Source organism: Drosophila gunungcola, unplaced genomic scaffold, assembly GCF_025200985.1.
Source record: "Drosophila gunungcola strain Sukarami unplaced genomic scaffold, Dgunungcola_SK_2 000001F, whole genome shotgun sequence".
In the NCBI taxonomy this organism is placed as follows: Eukaryota; Metazoa; Arthropoda; class Insecta; order Diptera; family Drosophilidae; genus Drosophila; species Drosophila gunungcola.
The window spans coordinates 19270972-19291964 of record NW_026453197.1 but is presented as its reverse complement, the minus strand read 5'-3'; the positions used below and the strand labels follow the sequence as shown (position 1 = coordinate 19291964).

The 20993-nt window shown below is 37.6% G+C and overlaps 1 protein-coding gene across 2 annotated transcripts in view; it reads left to right on the top strand.

Annotated features, from left to right (window-relative positions):
- Positions 1-13424, top strand: part of LOC128263086 (roundabout homolog 2) — a 47387-nt gene extending 33963 nt beyond the window's left edge. Inside the window, exons 4-13 of one of the 2 annotated variants that reach the window (XM_052997783.1) lie at positions 452-736; positions 1214-1354; positions 1495-1626; positions 1734-3038; positions 3171-3269; positions 3663-3903; positions 4491-4651; positions 6162-6459; positions 10159-11060; positions 12712-13424. In XM_052997783.1, the coding sequence (XP_052853743.1) occupies positions 452-736; positions 1214-1354; positions 1495-1626; positions 1734-3038; positions 3171-3269; positions 3663-3903; positions 4491-4651; positions 6162-6459; positions 10159-11060; positions 12712-12782 (3635 nt within the window). In that variant the 3' untranslated portion in view covers positions 12783-13424. Of the gene's footprint in view, positions 1-451; positions 737-1213; positions 1355-1494; positions 1627-1733; positions 3039-3170; positions 3270-3662; positions 3904-4490; positions 4652-6161; positions 6460-10158; positions 12315-12711 lie in introns of those variants that run through there. The other variant, XM_052997782.1, reaches the window with a different exon arrangement.
- Positions 13425-20993: the final 7569 nt, after the last annotated feature.

Genomic DNA, 20993 nt, shown 5'->3' with positions numbered 1-20993 from the left:
ATATTGTATTCTATTTGTTATTCCATCAATATCGAACATAATTAAATTAGCCTAAAAGCAGCGTAGAAATCGGTGAACCTGATGGAATTTTTTACAAACTAGAGGGCCATCTTTCTGCACTCCTCCTGGCGTATAAAAATCACATTTATGCCATTTACCAACAATTTATCTTTGCTGTCAGGCCGCAAACACGCACTCACACGTTTGAGAAAGCGGAATGGCCAGGGGTCAGAAGTCAGAGGGAAGCAGGAGGGACAACAAAAAAAAAAAAAACAGTAGAAGACACCGACGTGGGGCATTTATCATGCAAAAACCCCCAGATAATTTATAACCACCAACAAATGGACAGGAGCCAAGCCACACAAAACACACACACACAAACGCACACACACACTCTCCGTAATAATCATTTGGTCATCTTTCAACCGACTTTCCCCCACTTTCTCCACAGTCCTCCGCGATGAGTTCCGCCTGGAGCCACAGAACGCACGGATCGCCCAGGGCGATACCGCCCTGCTCGAGTGCGCCGCACCTCGGGGAATCCCCGAGCCCACCGTCACCTGGAAAAAGGGCGGCCAGAAATTGGATTTGGAGGGCTCGAAGCGTATACGCATCGTTGACGGGGGCAATTTGGCCATCCAGGATGCCCGGCAGACTGACGAGGGTCAATACCAGTGCATAGCCAAGAATCCCGTCGGGGTGCGCGAGTCCTCGCTGGCCACACTCAAAGTGCACGGTGAGTCCTTAACCCTTAACGACTGGAGTGTGCTGTTTTTTGACCCTCTCTAAAAAAAATCTAAAAATAATCATGGTTTCTAAGACAACCCATACAAAATTCCTTTTCCTTTGAAATATTATAAATGCAACTTGTATATATATATATAACAAAACAGTGCTAAGAGTTTTTACAGAAAATTTTTAACTTTTAGTAAGTCCTAAAAAAAATTGCTAAAAATATTATAATCTTTTTAAAACTAAAATTAAAATTTAATGTTGCATATAAATTTGTAAGCTACTAAAGCCTATGCTCCGTCTAGGGTTAAAGTTTAGGAAAAGCCCCTTAACTGGTACCAAATCCAAGCACCTCCAATCAATGTGTCATGTCCAATTTGCCGGAATGTGACTAGGGTTGGGCTTGTTTGTTGGTTTGAGGTTTTTTGATTAAATTGCCGCTTATCATTTCCCATGTTGGCTGTTCCATGTTCCATTGCAGTCAAGCCGTACATCATCCGTGGGCCACACGATCAAACGGTTTTGGAGGGCGCCTCGGTGACCTTTCCCTGTCGAGTGGGCGGTGACCCCATGCCGGATGTTCTGTGGCTGAGAACTGCCTCGGGCGGCAATATGCCGTTAGGTAAGTCTAAATATTTATTCATCATTAAACAAATAATACAAAAAAAGCATAAATTGAAAATATTCCTAATCCTGTTAATTTCTAATTTTTTGATGATTTTTTATATAAATAATTTTATATAATTTCCTTTACTTTTAAAGATCGCGTGAGTGTCTTGGAGGATAGAAGCTTGAGACTGGAAAGGGTCACCATTGCCGATGAAGGTGAATACAGCTGTGAGGCGGATAATATTGTGGGTGCCATCACAGCCATGGGTACTCTAACTGTCTACGGTAAGTCCAATAAATATCCAATAAGCTAATTATAGAATACCGCTAGTTGGGCACTTTTAGCTAATTAGTCTACCCATACTCCTACTCCCCGCACTCACACACTATAGCCCCCCCGAAATTCATCCAACGTCCTGCGAGCAAATCCGTGGAACTTGGCGCCGATACCTCCTTTGAATGTCGAGCTTCGGGAAACCCAAAGCCAACTATATTTTGGACGATCAAGAACAATAGTACACTGATATTTCCGGGGGCACCGCCCCTGGATCGATTTCATAGCTTAAATACCGAAGAAGGTCACTCCATACTCACATTGACCAGTTTCCAACGAACGGACAAAGATTTGGTTATACTATGCAATGCCATGAACGAAGTGGCCAGCATTACTTCGAGGGTACAACTGAGTTTGGATTCGCAGGAGGATCGACCACCGCCGATTATAATCTCAGGCCCTGTGAATCAAACGCTGCCCATCAAATCACTGGCCACGCTGCAGTGCAAGGCCATAGGTCTGCCAAGTCCCACGATATCGTGGTATCGGGATGGTATACCAGTGCAGCCCAGCTCCAAGCTGAATATAACCACCTCCGGGGATTTGATCATATCAGATTTAGATCGGCAACAGGATCAGGGCCTATACACCTGTGTGGCCAGTTCGCGGGCTGGTAAATCCACTTGGAGTGGTTTCCTCAGGATAGAGCTGCCCACCAATCCGAATATTAAATTCTACAGAGCACCGGAGCAGAATAAATGCCCCTCGGCGCCGGGACAACCAAAAGTTCTCAATGCCACTGTTTCGGCCTTGACAATAGTTTGGCCCACAAGTGATAAAGCAGGAGCCTCTTCATTTCTCGGCTATAGTGTGGAAATGTACTGCACCAATCAGAGCAAGACCTGGATACCAATTGCGTCGCGTTTGAGTGAACCCATTTTCACGGTGGAGAGTTTAACTCAGGGAGCAGCTTATATGTTCATAGTTAGAGCCGAAAACTCACTGGGCTTCTCGCCACCCTCGCCGATTTCGGAACCCATTACGGCGGGAAAACTTGTGGGCGTACGGGATGGTAGTGAAAACTCTGGAACCTCACAACTCCTTCTAAGTGATGTGGAAACTTTGCTGCAAGCCAACGATGTCGTCGAGTTGCTAGAGGTCAATGCCAGTGACTCCACAACCGCTCGACTTTCTTGGGATATCGACAGCGGGCAGTACATCGAGGGTTTCTATCTGTATGCCCGCGAACTACACTCCAGCGAGTACAAAATGGTGACTCTACTGAACAAGGGTCAGGGATTGAGTTCCTGCACAGTGCCTGGTTTGGCAAAAGCCTCCACATACGAGTTTTTTCTTGTGCCATTTTACAAGAGCATCGTAGGCAAGCCCTCGAATTCGCGACGCGTGAGAACCTTGGAAGATGGTAAGGCTTAAGTTGTACTATCCTTTTTCTAATCTTTAAAATAATATTTTTTTTAAATATATTATTTAATGGTTTATTGTGTACAGTTTTCATGGTTAATTGGTTTTCATATGGCTCTAATTTCATTCGCAGTTCCGGAGGCACCACCTTATGGCATGGAAGCCATACAATTCAATCGCACTTCTGTCTTTTTGAAATGGCTACCACCGCAACCCAATCGCACTCGCAATGGTTCGTATTTATTTGATTATAAACCTCTAAACATTATTTTGTGAATAGGTTTTTATAAAAAAAACATAAATAATAATAATAAGTTTTTATAATCAACGTTTGGAATATATAAATTATTTAGAAAACCTTTTTGAAAGTGTACCTTTTGACGATAAGTACTTGGCTCTAGACCTGCCTGTTTTGATAGTCATAGAGGTCTCATTTAGATAAAAGATTTAGATAGACCCATTCAGTTAGCCTCCTGATTCCCTCATAATTTAACCGCCAGTCAGTGCCTTTGTGTAAATATCTCTGCTAGAGCTACTCGATGCGGATGAATTCCCTGCTCTTTTGTTTACATTTAATTTCATTTTCACTCTCCGTTCAACCTCCCAAAAAATCTCCACTGCACAGGCATCCTCACCAGCTACAATGTGGTCGTCAAAGGCCTGGACGTGCACAATACGACGCGGATATTCAAAAATATGACCATAGACGCGGCCACGCCCACTCTGCTTCTGGCCAACCTCACCACAGGAGTCACCTACTATATCGCAGTGGCGGCGGCCACGAGGGTTGGAGTCGGTCCCTTCAGCAAACCCGCCGTCCTTCGCATCGATGCACGCACCCAGTCCCTGGACACCGGCTATACGAGGTGAGTGCGATGCACTGCCAGAAAAAAAATATACCAAATATACATACCTTAAAAATTGATTTATAATTTTAAATAATTTTTACAATTCTGTAAAATGATACACTTAAATATATCTGTCACACGTTTATAATCCTTTTGCTTATAAATTGCTGGTTGATTGATTTTTTTAAATATAACAAAAATGTTTAAAACTTTTTTTCTAAAAAAATAGTGCCATAAACTTTTAACACCATTTTATATTATTAAATCGTTTGAGTTGATTGATTCTTTTTGGTGCATTAGTTTGTTATATTTTACAAGTTCCATGCATTCCCCAGCATTTTTTAAAGTGTAGCTCCCTTTTTTGAGTTTGCGTTGGCGTTGGGCATTGTGGAGCTGCTCATTTGACTGCCAAGTGTCGCACTGAGGGCCACGTCCACATCGACATCCACATCCACATCAATCCATTAACGGCCAACGACAATGGGCAACGACTTTTGCGACCATTAAACTAAGCCTCCGCCCGGGCACGTTCACGTAGAAAAAGCTCCATCCTCCGATAGCCGTTCTCATCCGGACTCTTTATTGTGCTGTGTTGTCTATTGCAGATATCCCATCAGTCGTGATATTGCCGATGACTTTTTAACACAGACCTGGTTTATCGTCCTGCTGGGCTCCATCATTGCCATAATTGTGTTTCTATTGGGCGCATTGGTTCTATTCAAGCGCTATCAATTTATCAAGCAGACCTCGCTGGGCAGTTTACATGGTGAGTGAACTTTAATTTAAATTTATACTTATTTTCGTCTTCGAGCAGTTTTTTTTTTTTCTCTTTTCGGTGGGGGGAAGCCCGGTAATTGCTTGTTCTTTTTTGGGTAAGGATTTATGGGTGAATTGAGGTTTAATTTAGTCTAGAAATAGGGGATGTTTGGATGGGGATAATGCAAATAATATTTAAGGTTTAAGGAGCTTAAATGGTGTGTAGTATAAGTAGAGAATAAACGACAGGAACTTTTATGTGTGAATTAAAATTAAAATTTATATGTATTCATTTAAAGAGTTAAATATCTTTATTTACTACACCAAATTTATTTATTTAAATAATGTGAAGCTTAAATTTGTGTTAAATTAATTTAAGGAGAAAAATAAACCCATCTCCACTTCCAAATTTGTTCTCCTGCATTTTACCACTCTGCTACTTCATCTGGAAGTACTCCCCCACTTTTATAGGACAATCTTCATTCCACTTCGGGACATGCAAGCTCCTCCTCCTCCTCCTCCGCTCAGTAATCTATGATTTATGACTTGAGCATTTATGGCCGGTCTCAATTAGGTTGCCATTTTGTAAGCCACAATAACTGCAGACATCGAGACACGCACTCATAACATTGTAAAGACTTGAAGAGCCAAAAACCCAAGGGTAATAATCTTTGGCAGTAAGCCACAGCGCCAAGGTTAAACCGACTATAAAAAGATAAACAAGCCACGATAACTAGAGCAGAAGTGTGGGTTTTTTCTTTTTAAGGGTAGTAACAAAACTGAGGAAAGGGGATTGTGTACAGCATAAAAAAACGACAAATGCTCACGTGAAAATCACATCAATTGTCTGGCTGGAGAACTCTAAATATAGTAAGAAAACTAAGTTTTAGGTTGCGTGATGTGAGTTTCATATATACCGTATAAAGTTTAGAGGCCTTGTGCAAAATTCAGAAATACTGGACAGACTAATAATAAGCCCTACGGACAAACTAGTGGACAGACTAACGGATAGAATTTCAGACAGACTTACGGACAGATTTTCGTAATTTTAATGGACAGACTTACGTACAGAACTAACGACAGAGTGAGGGAAGAATATCCGACACTTATAGAATGGACAGTATTTATAGAAAATATATATATTTTATAAAAAAGGAGCAACTTTTATATAGACTAACGGACAAAATTATTGTAAGGACAGAATACTTAACAAACGGACAACAACATCAAAGCATAGACAGACTAAACATACCCGTCAGCATTAACAGCTAGAGGGTATTTACAATCCGGTTAGAAAAGGGCGTGCAGAAGCTTCTGCCAATTGAATATAAAAAGTAATTTCCATCTTTTATTATTTGCACGTTGGCCGTGCTGCGATGGCTGAGCGCAAAACCACGGGCAGTTTTTCGAGTTCTCCGTTTTAGTTTTAACGAGCCGTAATCATTGCCAGCCCACACATTGAAGCCATTTCGATATATTCAGTCTCCCGTATACTAACTACATATTTCTTTTTATTTCAGGCAATCACGCAATCGGAACCGTGCGAAAGTTTCCAACATTGCCGCTAAATGGAGGCGGAGCCGTCGGTGCCGTCGGCTCAAATTCGACAGCCGCAAACGGGCAAAATGGCCTATGGATCGATCCCAGCGGCGGTGTTTGGCGACAGGGTGCGGGAAATGGCAATGGCACTGGGAATGGGAATGGAAATCCAGGAGGAGCGAGTTCAAATACGGGTATGGGTACGACAAAGGAGCAACTTCCGGGATACGCACAGGCCACACAGGGACAACAGCCCACCCTTTTGCCCGATTACGAGAGGTGAGTAGTCTCCGCGGGTTGTTGGTAATCTGCCCAGGAAGTTGCCTTAATATCCTGTCCACGCCTCGCTGACTGTTTAATTACAATAAAAAAATTGGCAAGCAGAAGGCTTACATTGGTAAAAGGATATGGGGTAAGAATTGGGGGGAGTAGGTTGATAGGCAACTGCACGCAGGAAAAGGGATTCACTAACAAAAGCCTTAAATACAGAGTAGAACTCACTAGAAATATATAAAATTTGTTTTGAAACCGTAACTGCTATTTAAAAAATAATATTGTATTGCATTTTATTTGTCACACCTTTATTAGTGGTAACTAAATTAGTATTGTAAATGAAGATTGAAAAAAGATTAACTAACAAAATCTTGAAATATGCAGGAAGGCCAGAGAAACGATGAGGCACTTAAAAACACCTTTGCAAGTGTGTAGAAATATTTAAAAATATATACATTAAATTAATTCTTTTTAATTTTACACTCCTTTTGCTATTTGACAATTAAACATGATCTAACAAGGCAAAAACTCATTTAAAAATTTAGACTTTTCTAATTTCAATAAATAATTTATAAAAAAAAATCTGAATAATTTGCAGCTAAAATATATTGCGAATTGTCATTTTAAGCTAAATGCATTTTCTGCATTTTATTGCGGTGCTCATTTTCCCTTTGTGTAACAACAGAAGGAGTTCTTTGCTGTAAGTAAAAGATCCATGGCACTATTTACGAGCGGGGTCGTAAAAGATATTTTGTGGAGCTGCAACCGCTGCCTCTATAAAGATTCCCCAACCAAAAAAACCGAATCACCCTCGAATGGAGAACCATCCATTCCACCTTCATCCGAAAAACCACCGCAGCAACAACAAACGCCATTAAATTGTTACACTTGAACGGGTTTTACTTTGGGCCATGGTAACTTACCACGACCTCCAACTTTGTTTACTTTGGCAGGAGGGTTTTTCACTGCAGCCGTTATTTAATTTCCATACATGCAATTCATTCATATTTCCCGGGGCTGTTTTATCTCGCTGTTTTCTTTTGGCTGATTTTTTATTTTTGGCAGGGAGTTTCCTTTAAAGGCTAATGAATTTTCTTGTGGGTGAAATGCATTTTTCAATCTTTCTTAATTTGAGTTAAATTTAAAACAAAAGATTTTACAGTGCCAATAAATATAATTTAATAAGAGCAATGTTTTATTTTTAGAGTTTTTAAAAAGTTGTATAAGCACAATTTTTTTCAAAGGTTTCTTGTTTAATATTTTACATATTTTAAAAATACTTTGAAACCCTGGCTTATAAAATTAAGCTCTTTGTCGTCGTAAAATCAATAATGACTTGTTTAATCCGAAAATATTCCCACCATTTTGTCAACCTTTAACAATGTCCAAGTGGCTTAAATTGTCAGTAAGCTCTGCAAAACTCTTAAACTTTTCCATCCAATCATAAAATTGTTACTTACAGCTTAATAAATCTTTGTCAAATGATTCTTGGAAATGCTAAAGAAAGTTTTTCGTAAGCCAAAAAAAATTCTCGTTTAATCGCTTTAATTCCATTGAGCCTAATCCGAAGGACCATGTACTTTTCCTTTTCTCTCAAAATTTTCTTTTTACTTAGGAATTTATATAGAGTAACAAATTTTCTTTTGTGTTTTTCTTTCTTTTCTTTAAAGCTTAATGTACCGTTGCGGCAGCAATAATAAAACAAAAGCAGTAATGCAAAAAAAAATAAAACAAAAATCCAAACAAGAGGCAATAAAAAAGTGGCAACTGCTGGCGACATATTGCCATCCTGCTCTTTTTTTTACACCTGTCTCACTCTTTTAAGCAGGAAAAACTTTTGCGTATTTATTTGCGGCATTTTACGCATTTATTTGTTTAGACTTCCCTTCTGCGTTCTGCGTTGAATACAATATATACGTATACGCCCACCTTTAACCCTCACCACTGGCTTTCCACTTCACTTACAATTTGGAACATTTCCTACCACCCTCGCATAGCTTTTCCACCCCCTCCCCCACGAAGAAAATACCGTTGCCACTTCCGTTACGCGATTTTCATTATTTCCGTTTCAATTTTTCTTTGCGAACCGCTGCTCACTTTTAACAACATTGTAAAGTCGTAAAAAGTATAATACAAGCGCTGGAATAACCAAAACAGGATCTTCTTTTATTTCCCTTGTTTACATAAACACTCCCGCTCCACAATTTTCTACCCTTGAAACACGTGCGAGCTGCTGCGTCATTACCTAAAATTTCCAATTAAAATATTTAATTTCTTTGGCGGCTTGTTGTCTGATTTCGAGAGTTCTTAACAACCACCACCTCGAAAAAACGCAATTTTCACCGCTAAATTAACAATTAAAAATTGATAGTCCTCGGGGAAGGAACACAAACTCTTCAGATCTGCATATTTTTCATATTTCCCGAGTGTCCTTAAGGCCACAGCTTAATAGCTGAAAAATTTCAAATTACTTGACATATTCTCAGGCGTCTTAAGAAGTGGGCTTTTAATTGGGTGAACGGTATTGGTTTATATGTGATAAAATTTTTACTTATTTTGGACAGTTAAGTAAAAACAATTTTATTTTAGGAAAAGATTAATATAAGTTTTTTTTTTGTATTTCTAAATTTTATTTTCAATTTTTTTTGTTTTAAAGAAGATATTCCAATTTAAACAAAAAATTTCTCTAACATTTAAGTCCCACCACCCTTCTTAGTTTCTAGACTATACAAACCACCATGAAATTGCCAAAACTATTCGCATTTTTCGGCATCCACACTCCACCCACACTCGCAATTTGAGTAAATTTTTACGAGAACTCATTGGGAAAAAGCAAAACGATAGATAAGCATTATCTCATTAGCTAATTAGTGTGCGAAAATTTGAGCAATAAAAAAGTTTTCGTGCTTTTAGTCGGGGAACGTTAATTTTTTGTGTTTACAGCCAACTCGAATGGATAAAAGTTTGATTTGAATGGCAGTCCGGTATTTCTGCTACTCGTACTTTTTCTCCATTTCCTGTTTTTCCCCATTTTAATTCCTCTGCAGCACACTCCCTCTAATTACAAAGTTGAAATGCTAATAGGGAGAATTTTTGTATTGTATTTGCCATATTTAACCAAATTGCGATTGCTATGGCTAAGGGAAATTGCAACAAAATTTTTAATGAGTAGGTGTGAGTGGGGAATAATTTCCGGAGTTGCATTCACTGCCTAACAAAAGCAATTTCCTCCCATCAACAACAACATCGAATGATTTATGAAATCGTTGACGTGAGCACCAGACAAGCATAAATCCACAGAAAATTATTTACACTCAAACGAAATCTAGAGCTGTGCCAATGAAGTTGAAAGAAAATATTACAATAATGGGTAGTGTCCAAAAGTTAGTTGGAAAATAAATATTATTATTATAATTAATTTGTTAAGAAAAAAAAATTTTTTTATAACTGTTTTTAAAGGCCTAATTAAATTTAATTGCCTTCATAAAAATTTATTAAAAAAGATTAAAAATTACTCTTGTTTCCTTGCAACTTTTTAAAAACAATCTCCCTCCAATTTACTGATTAAAATGAAACGTTAATTAAAGTTAGCTTTTAAAAGGTTTAAAAAAATCCGTTTTTGAAGTGGATTCAATTCTCTCGCTCTCATTTCCGTACACAATCAATTTTTAACTGGTGATTTTGCAACTCTTCCTCCAATTTCAGATTGTCGCCGCTGAATATGCCCGATTATGCGGAGGTGGCCTGCTCCACATTCAAGAGTCCCACCCATGGAGCACCACCAATGGGTGGTGCATCGCTGTACGACAGCTGTGGGGCGTATGCCACCACCAATGTGGTGGCCAATGTGAAGCTCTACCAGAATCGCTATGCGGGAAAACCCACCCAGAACAGCAGCAGCAACAGCACCAATAACAACAATCATCAGAGCAATGACTATCAATCGACTGGCATGTACTCTGCTCCACCAAGTGCCCACTATGGATGCCTGGAGCAGAAACAGCAGCCAAATCTGATGACAACTTCAACGGCAAGTACGGCCATCTTGACAGCCTCACCGGCCAAGGTGAAAAAGATCAATATAACCGAGAACCAGATGGATCAATTGGAGGGCAAATCGGAGCGAATGAATCCGTTCAATCAGCAGCAGCAGCTTCTCTTGGCCAGCAATGCCCTGAAACAGGGACTCGGGGCCTATGCCAATACCACTTTGGCGGCCCAAATGGCCAGTGGCGGTGGCGCCGGAACTCTGAGACGCCAGCGACAGCCCAAAACGCTTTACAAAAGTGAGAATAACATATTGGGAAAGGGTCTGAGGCAGCAGACAAATCCAGCAACTATGGACTTTCTAACCGGAGGTCCGCCATCGGAGGGTGGAGATTTCTCTGGACTGGGCCTCTGTAATTCCACCAATCAGTTGCTCAACGATTGGGCCTCCAGTGCCTCGATTGCAGCGCCCGGGGACTATCATTTTGGCAGCAAGCAGCCCAGTAAACAGCATTTGTATGTCAAGGCCAAGGATGGAACCTGGTCGGCCGTCAGCTCGGATGCCTACCAATCCTTCAAGCACCAACAGCAGCATCATCCATTTCTGGCCAACGGATCAGGTGACAACAACAAGTCCTTAGCTAGTGTAAACAGCTTAGCTGGCGATAGCAAATTCCTGAGTAGTTTTGGTTCTAGCGCCAATGTCTAAGATCATAGCTTCAAAATCAGCACTTAAGGCTTGGTTCAATAGAAAGTTGCTCAATAAGTTAGAGGATTCTTTAAAGGATACATCAGTTGGCAGGTGGAAATTGGGTTGTGGAATTTTGTGGTAGTTAAAAGGGGATTTCCTTAAATATTCTATTACATATTTATTCTTAAAACAAATTTAAAGATAATTCTGTAGAGCGGTAACTGAATAAACAACAAAAGTAATTAAGATGATGTGCTCTAGAAATTCCCTAGATTAATGTCTAATAATTTCGCACCCTTAAAAACCAACCCATAGTTCTCTTAGACTTCAACCAAGTTTCACTGTAAGTTTACCAAAAGAAAGTCCCCAAAAACCATAAAAACAACAACAACGAAATGTATGTAAAGAAATACACTGAAAACCCCAGAAAGATTGGCTTGTAAATATTATTGCCCTTACTATATCCTATATATAAAAAACCTAACCCCTAAAGCATTTAGAATATTGCATTTGGAGCAAGCAAAAAAATAATATTAATTTACACACAAGAAAAAAGGAAACCAGAAACCAAAAACAACCAAAATAGCACAGAAGTAGTTAAAGTAAGTACAGCAAGTAAAATCTTTAAAAGTTTGTGGCCAAACACTAAGAACTTTTGCAGAAAGTGCTCCCACAGAAACGAAATAAAAAACCAATGCTAAGGCCAAACGAAAATACCCAACCCTAACGAGAATATATTACTTAGATATTAATAAAAGCAAAGCACGATGCAATTAGTTGTGTGTTGGATAAATAATAAAAAAAACTCACCTCCCGCAAAAAAAGAATGCTAAACAAATGCTAATAATAAGGCTGTTAAATGTAAAATATCATAAATGATTCAAGAACGAATGACTAAATCTACATTTAAACCATGTAATTAAAGCATTAAAATGTAATTAACTGACACTAGGTTTAGTTTGAATAGCTAAAAAAAAAGAAAACTGAAGAGAGAAAAAAAAACCGAATGTGGAAGAATTACAGCAAATAAAAGAATTTAGCTGAAAAAAGAGAAAATAAACTAAACTAATCAATTAATTGATAAATTATGCAATGAAAAAACCTAAAAATAAAGACAAAAATATGAAAAGCAAACAATACCAGACCACAACAATGCGTTTCGTAAAATTAAGTCCAGTTTATTGTTTATTACGAAAGGCACTAATTGGTATTCATTTATTACAAGGGGATACAATTTTTGTTGTGATTTTCTTTTTAAAATATGATATAAATTAAAAGTTGTGACCTAAAAATATTTTAGTCAAACTGAATTTAATTTTTTTTAAAACATGATTTTGTAAACACTACTTTATTGCCTTGTAGTGGATGTTGCTTTCTTTTTAAAGTAATATATGTTAACAAATTAATTACATTTTGTATTTCTTTTTTTGCTATTTATAAAATAGTCGTACTATAAAGAAAATGTCCCCAATTCCCATTAGCCAAATTATAGTTATGAACTGTACCCTACAGTTTAACCACACAGCTGAATTTTTGTGGGCAAATCCCGCTCTAATGTGTGCGCAAATTTTCCATTTCAGCAAGGACCATTTGGCGTCGGCACAGTTGTGCCTACATGGTTTTGGACAACTCGATGGATTTTGTGATTTGAATCCATTTGCTGGGCGTGGGTGGAAAAAGCAGGTAAAGCCAGCTTTTCTGCGGCCTATCCACAAAACTTTCGACTGATTTCCATCGCCGGGCAGCTAATTAATTATGCACTTTGTCCGCCTGCCCACCAAACACCAAATTTGTCCTACAAATTCATTAATGTAGGGTTCCCTAATGAGACATTGCCTTTTTGCCCCGGATTCTCTGCATTTACCATTCGTTATAAAACATTTTGCAATTGCAAATTCATGATAAACAAAATGTATGCAGTTTCCTGCCTATTTTTGTTTATCATTGATTTTTTGCTGCTCGTTTTCGGGATTGCAAGCATTGTTACAAATTGTTATTGACAGTTTATGTATGTCTGTTTTTGTTGTCCATATTCATGCTCTTTGAAATTACATCCAAAAGGATGCATTAAAATTGAATAATCAACAAATGTTTGCATGGAGGGAAGTCAAATGAAATGAAAATCAATTTGATTAAATGAAGCGTAATAAATAACATTGAACGTTTTTTACAAATTTATTTTTGGTATTGGGTTTGATAAGATGTCAGGAGTTATTTTTAGATGAAAGCATTTTAAATAGTAACAAGAAGGATTATACTAAACAAAGCTGTCAATAAGCATTAAAAATACTTTTTTTACAGAATTTAATCTATTTACTATAGGGGTAAATAGAACAATAAGGCTTTATACCAAATTTTGTTGATTTTCGTTGACTGTTCTTTCAAAAAGTATTTAAAGGATTTATCAACAGGTTTTTTTGTTAAAAGAGAAGAACAGCATGAGCAAATGAGTAAGGATTTTGAATTTTATAATTTATTTACTTTATTCAATATGTTGAAGTACATATTTAGTCTCTCAATTACAATTTTAAGCTTCAGTAGACCTTTCCCTAACTAAACACATTGGTAATCCCCAATTGGGTTCCTATTTTCATGGCAAACTTGGCGCTTTAACAGCACTGCCAGCTTATTACATTTGGATGAACTTTAAGCTTTTTCCGCTCGAACAGCACCAGCTGCAGTGAATGTTAATGTGAATGTGAATGCCCAGGCAAATGTATCAGTGAGCAGGCCCACACCATTAGCTTCGACACCCCCCGAAAATGGACGCCGATGTCCTACGCATTTCCCATCCCAATACCCATAGCCATACCCATACCCATACCCAATCTGACTAGCCAAGCCGAAACTACAAATAGCCTTAGTGTCCGAAACACTCGCTGGCCACCGATTGGCACTGGCCACCAGGCCGATAAATAAGCCCAAATTTATCATGAACATGGAGCATACACATTGCCATATATCGTGGGACTATAATAGCCATGGCTGCCTCATAATTTTTGGCACCAAATTGCCCGATAGGCGTTGAAGCGTTCAATTGAATGTCGTCTGGCCGTAGACCTTTCCCTTGGACCATGTCCATTTCCATCCACGCCCACGCTCACTTCCATTGCCCGCCCACCAACTATTGTATAATCAAAACTAATGGTCTATAAAGAATCAATTCTCAATTTGTTTAGCCAGCTGCTGCCCGATTCGAGGCGAGGACCTAAAACAGGACAATCACACAGGATAATGCTGCAAAACGCTCTCTCCCATTTTGCTAACTAAAAAGTTTCCTTTTATCCCCCTGATTTTTCCCCCATTTTCAGCTCTTTGTGCATGTAACACATGTGACAAATAAAATTTAAATGCAATGTGTAAATAATTTTATATTGGAATTTGTTATTCTTTGGGCGAAAGCAATAAGTGGAATTACAGTAAGTATAATAACTTTTGAGGGAAAGTAAAAATGGGATCTTAGTAAAAGAGGAATATTATTTGAAATATTTCAGTCATATATTAAAGCTAAGATATAAATATTTAAGCCAGTAAAGTACTTCAAGCTTAAGAAAAGGTCGCACATCTTAAAAAAAAATTAATAAATTTATAAAAATAATATTTAAAAAATGCTTAAACTACTTATTAAATCTACACTAGAAGTACTTGTCATCGTTTAGCTTGCTTTAAGTCTAATTTCCGCATTGAAAAATGATGAAACCCAATGGGAATGAATATGAATAGCTGCCTTATTAGGGATATTTGCACAAAATTAGTTTCCCCGAATTTTGATGCATCGTAAAAACATTGCTGCTGTGATGTGGGGACCGGAATTTGTGATTTGATTGTATTTAGGCTGTCGGGTGTGTGTGAGCATTTTAAGGGGGGTGTGGCAGTGGCCGATTTGGGGCGGCGAAGCACTGATTCAGCAAATTTGCCATAAAGTTTAATCAGCAGCTTTTGGCAGCATCGCAAAAAAAGCTCGTAAAAGACCAGACCAGAGATACACTCTCACATGCGGGGGACAAAGTTTTATGCGCATTTGAGTGACCATAAAAATGCTCCATGGACTTCAGTAAAGTGTACTTCTAGTGCTGCGAAAAAGAAGGATAACACACAACAAAAATAAGGAAATATTCAGCAGAAGCTAAGAGAACTTTCTTTAATGTCCATCGATAAGAAAATTACGCTGAGGCAATTTGGTAAGATTAGCCAAGAACATTTTGTGGCCAAAAAAATCATAGAACTGGAAAATGATATGGCAGCTCTATATGTTAAATCAGAAAATTCTCTTTAGTTTCATATATTTTTTTTTAAGTACAACCAATATAACTGAATACTATCCCCTATCAAATTTGAATGTTTTGGTCATTGGTGTCGGAAAATCAAAGCTCGAAATTGAACAGCATATAAGTCACGTTTAAATGGTTTGCATGTTTTTTTTTTCTTTCTATAAAATAAGTGACCTTTGCTATTGTTTTTTTTTTTGACCCACCTCCTAACTTTTTAGCACACAGCATGCAAAGCAAAGAAATTTAGGAAATTGCCTTTCGTTGCCTGTGCAAAACCAATTTCATTTGCACTCCCCAAAATTTAAGTGCTGCACACTGGGAATCAGAATAGAAAAAATTGTCAGGAATGTTTGTGGAAAGAGAAAAAAAAAGCCAAATCTAGTGGGGAATTTTCTCGTATATATTGCAAGGCAGAGCAAACATTTTAATTTGTCCATTATGTTATTTTTGATTTTTCGGCTTTTTCTCTGGCATTTCTCCCCGTACACAGACTCACAGCTTAATTGAAAATGGTCTGTTCGGCTTGGAATTGGAATTGGGGGAAGGGGACCCTCAAGGGTTGATTACACATTTCTCTTTCACTTTCTCCCCAGAAGTTGAGTCCACACTAATTAAATGGCCCCAACAGAAAAGTTTCGGCTACTAAATGAAATGCAGGCCGTGGTCTCGGCTTTAAATGACTAAACTTACATGTCGAGTTAGTCAAAAAGTTTAATTTGCCCTTACTTGTACGCCTTGTTCTTGTGTAGTTCTTCTTCGGCTTTTGCCTTTGGTGAGTAATTAGTAAAATGCATTAAAATAAATGAGCTTGGGGAGTGGAAAGTGGGTGGACCGGACAAAGTTACCTGTTCTGAGTGACTGCTCTGGAACTCCGGTAGTTTCAAATATTAAATTCAATTTTGATGTTTTCATTAATTTATTAGAAGCTTCTTCTATTTAGCAAATTCCATTGAAAAATTTTTTTAGAAATTAAGGATATATAATTTTTAATTTAAGACTGCTTTGAAACTCGAGTAATTTAAAATATTTAATTTAATTTTTCATTTTATTGTTTAAGGAAACTAGAAGAGCTTTAAAATGTTTAAATGCTTTATTTAAGCAAATTCCATTCACAAATTCCTTAGAAATAAGTGAGAAATGCTTAATACTTGAATTTTAATACTGGGTTTTTACAATATATATTTTTGAGTGACTGCAAATTAATTTTAATTTTGATAAATCTTGGCAGGGCTTCAGTCATTAGAGAAAATATTGTTTTAAGTATCATTATTCCGCGAAAGGAAAGTTTCGAAGACAAATCTTTAGACATTAATAAGAAATATTTATTAGAACGTTTTATTACAGACCCCTCTAATTAAAATAAATATAAAAATATTTTGCCATCAAATTACAACATGCCTTAAAAGATTTCTGAAGTAAAATGCCTACATTAAATACTTTTATGACACAACTTTTTACAACTCGTTTATTCAATCAACACATTACGTTTGCCTAGAAGAAGGAAAAATATATCCTCCAAAAAGACATGACAACCTGGACATTTTGAGGGTGGGGAAAGTGGAGAAAGGAGACAGAAGAAAGCGGAGACAAAGCGCGAGACATTTCAACAGGCCATAAAATACATTTTGGACGCCTTTTGTGAGTCCTTTTGCCGCGGGCCTTTGGCGCTGTAATTTCTTGAATGTGTCAGTCGACGACGTTGTCATCCTCCTTGGAATTCTGCCTCTCACTCAGCGTCTATTCTAATTGCAAAATATGGCGACAATTTCAAAGAAGTTAAGGACATTGACGCCCCTTAGACTTTGCTGCCAGGGGATAATACAATTTCGAATGACATTTTGGGAGCAGCTTGGTAATAAATATCCTGGGCAGTCGGTGGTTGGGGTCACCACCCCACTTGAACCACTTGAACCGAACAGATCCCGACTCGTTATGTAATGGATACTTGGTGGCCGTAAAGTAGAAGAGCTCCCAGCACAAAAATGCAAACAAAACTATTAAACGAGCATAAAAAAACGGAAAGAAAGATAAAGTAAAGGTCACCCGACTATAATATACCTATTTGTCACTAGTTGAAATCATCGAAATTAGTGCAGAAGCTCAGGTAAACTTATTATTACTTATAGGTAGCAAAATATTTGGAATATACAAGCTATTTGTTAATATTTTTTAGCATTTCTGGCTCCTCTTTTGATTCAGCATGGAATTATATGTTTCTATATTAAATGTGAGGAGAATGTTTCATATAATATACCCGTAAATTCTACTTATTTAAATAAACAAAAAGAAGCGAAGAAAGCCAAATCCAAACTAAACCTGAAAACCAAGCCAAAATGGTAGAAGCCCCTACTTCTTCCCTTTGTTTTCCCCCCAGTGTATGTGGGCCCCACTTTATGAAACGTTTTATTATACTAATTTGTAGGATGGCAATGGTCGAAATGGTAGCCAGTTTCGGTTACATCGAATGGCCAACTAAAAATGGCAATTTGCCATTGCATGAAATGAGCGTAGACTGCAATGCCAACTAAGCAGCCGAGGGGTGGATATCCTTCGCTCACAGGACACTTCAGTCAAGTCTCTATTAGCAGACAATGCTCTTGAGGGTCGCACTGAATGGAAGGGCAGCTGGAGCTGGAACCAAACTCGTTTCGGTTTGATTCTCAAACGTAGCCAACAAAACTGTCTCCTAATACATATGGAAAAGGTAGTTATGTGCTGTAGTTACAGGGTAGCCATGAGGATACTCGAATTGGAGTAGGTTTTATATTAACAAAACACCTAATTAAATAATATTTTTAAACACTTTGAATTTAGTCAAGGAAAGCAGTCAATTAAAAGCTCAAATAGATATATGTTTATTAAAAATTTTTTTTTTATTTTAACAAGTTAATATATTTAAACAATGGTAAGTATTGTTATTTATTATTAATTATAAAAAAGATAATAACTATTTAATATATACTTACATACAATATTATACAATACGTAAATAGTTTTTATAAGTCAAATTTAAAAAAAAATATACATATTTTGTTATATTTGATATCTATGCATATTAACCTTATTAAACTGAAATTTTTTTAAACATTTTTGAGCAGTTTACCAAGAACACATCAAAAATAGATGTAGTATTTAATGGCTATTAATTTAAACTTACTTTATTTATACAAATTTTTTTAAATGCATTGGTAAAAAAATACTGCTTTGTATTCAATTGTTTAATCTGACCGTGATTAATTAAATGTATATGTAAAATATTTTGGTTACTACTTTCAAAGCAAAACTAAGGGATATCAGATGATCTCTTACTGCACTTTCCCAACTCAATCGTTTTAAATGCGCTCACGAAAATTGTTTAAGTGCGTACGGGTGAGTGTGCCTCAGTTAAGGGATTTTCGACTCAGTTTTATTAAAATGCCATTGTACGGACTGGTTGGTTGGCCGTCCAAGGCCCAAAAGAGCGCCAAGTGGACAATGCGCAACGCATTGTTACCACACTTTCAGGACCTCTTTTGGTAGAAACCCACGTTCAGGACCCCCAAACACACATACACACACACACCGAGAGAAATGCTCGTTAGCATTGCATTTCAAATAGTGGGTAGAAGGTGGTGCAAGGGGCAAAAGTTGGGGATTGCCAAGTTTTAACGACTTTGTTTCCGTTACGTCTAATTTAATGAAATTCGTTTTGCTTTTTGTTCGCACTCCCTGTGCCTTGCTCCTCTTTTTGCCAAGTTTTGTGCATAACATTTTCAAAAAAGGAATTCTAATGACTTGGGCGTTGTTGCAAATATTCTTCCTTTCTTGGTTTTTATTTTTTTAAGTCTGCGTTCAGTCTGGTTTTTGGTTTTCTGTGTGTGTAGTTTCGGTTTTCCAGTTGGGTCTATAATATTTTGTTTGGCTTCTGATTTAATGATGGCGGTAGGTATGCCCCACTTGTTGGTGGTACCCTCACTGTTTTTAGTCACTCGGCCAGGGAAGTGAAGACACTGCTTATAATAATATGGTATGGTGTGTGGTGTGCAGTGTGTGTACTCAAGGGGTATCGACCGGATGAAATGTTAATGTATGGGGCGTAACCCCGATTACTTTCGCCGATAAGCAAACGATTATGGCGCACTCAGCAATTAGCTTACTTTCGCTTAATGCGTTGAGAATAATGGATAACTGTATAGCTTTTTTTCCTTCTAAAGAAAACTCTCTGCATTTTATGTTTTATTTTAATATAAATTTTCTTGAAGTTTTAAACATTATGGTTTTCTCTATTATAAAATTTAAATATACTTTGTACTAATGTTCTACATGTACTAAATATACTAATTTTCTGTGCTCTGTATTTCTGTATTTGTCTTAGAGCCCAGGCCCTAGATAACTTATTGTAAAATCCCCTGATAAAATTTCAATTCCCGGCAAATCGTTTTGCTGGCCCCGCCATAAAGCGAAACCAATCCGTTGCATCTTCAATTACGTGCAACCCATAACTAACCAGCGAATTTCAATTTAGTTGCATGTTGCACTTCTGACACGCCCCCTTTTTGCAAAAAAAAAACGGCAAACAGCATAAAAAGTGTATAAGAAGTTGAATAAATTTATTCGGTGGGTTGCAAGTTGCAACGCCTCAAAAGTTATAACTATTTGTGGATGATATATGTGTGTAGTTGCGGGGTGAAGTAAACAAACTGATTTGCATTTATGGAAATGGCATTTTAGCACACATTTCGTCCCTTGCAGTCCGCAGACAGCACGTAATGGCGTAAAAATGCAAAAAGCAAAGGGAAATGTCTGCAGGAAAATGGGGAAATCCCTTTCGACCAAACTCAAATAGAAATGTCCAGTGAATGTGGGTATGTGTGTGTGTATGTGGCATAAGTAAATATTTATGTTTTATGTTAATGAGAATATGTCTGACTTTTTGCTATTTGAATATTGGCAAACGGTTGCGAATGGTTTGTTGTCCTGGCGCAGGACTTTCATATTTGTTTGCACATTTGCCATGGCCCCCAAGAATGACAAATGCGTCGGCTTCTGGTTAAAGCTGCGGTTGCAGCTTGCATATTTTTCATTTAACCAACAGGCAAACAAATGCAGGCTCCTGTGGTTTCATGGGGGCGTGGCCAGGCCCAACTGGGCGTGGTATATCGGAGGTTGCAGTCGTTACTTTATGAGCATGGGCATGACTTTCGCTAGTAGCCGCCGCCTAGTGGCTTGTTTGCCAATAATTGACAATTTAATTTGGCCAAAGTGTTTGGGTGGTGGCGTTAAATAATGGGGAAAATGCAGGGGGCATGGTATATAGTAAATGGGGAAAATAATATGCTAATTAGGTTGCGGAATTTTGAATACGCTCACTAACAAAATATTTGCTTTGCAGGAGGGTGGTTTCATAACTTTAAGGAAACTTTAGTGCAAGGAACTCTTAAATACTTTTAGATAAACATGGCTTTTTTTCGGTTATTTAATACTTCTTAAATAAATACTTCATCTTTTCAAGTGACTCTTAATGCGGTTTATTGTATTTAATTAATTTATTATTGTTATTATTATTTCTTATAAAATATGATTTTTAAAAGCCCTGCCATATCATTTTAATT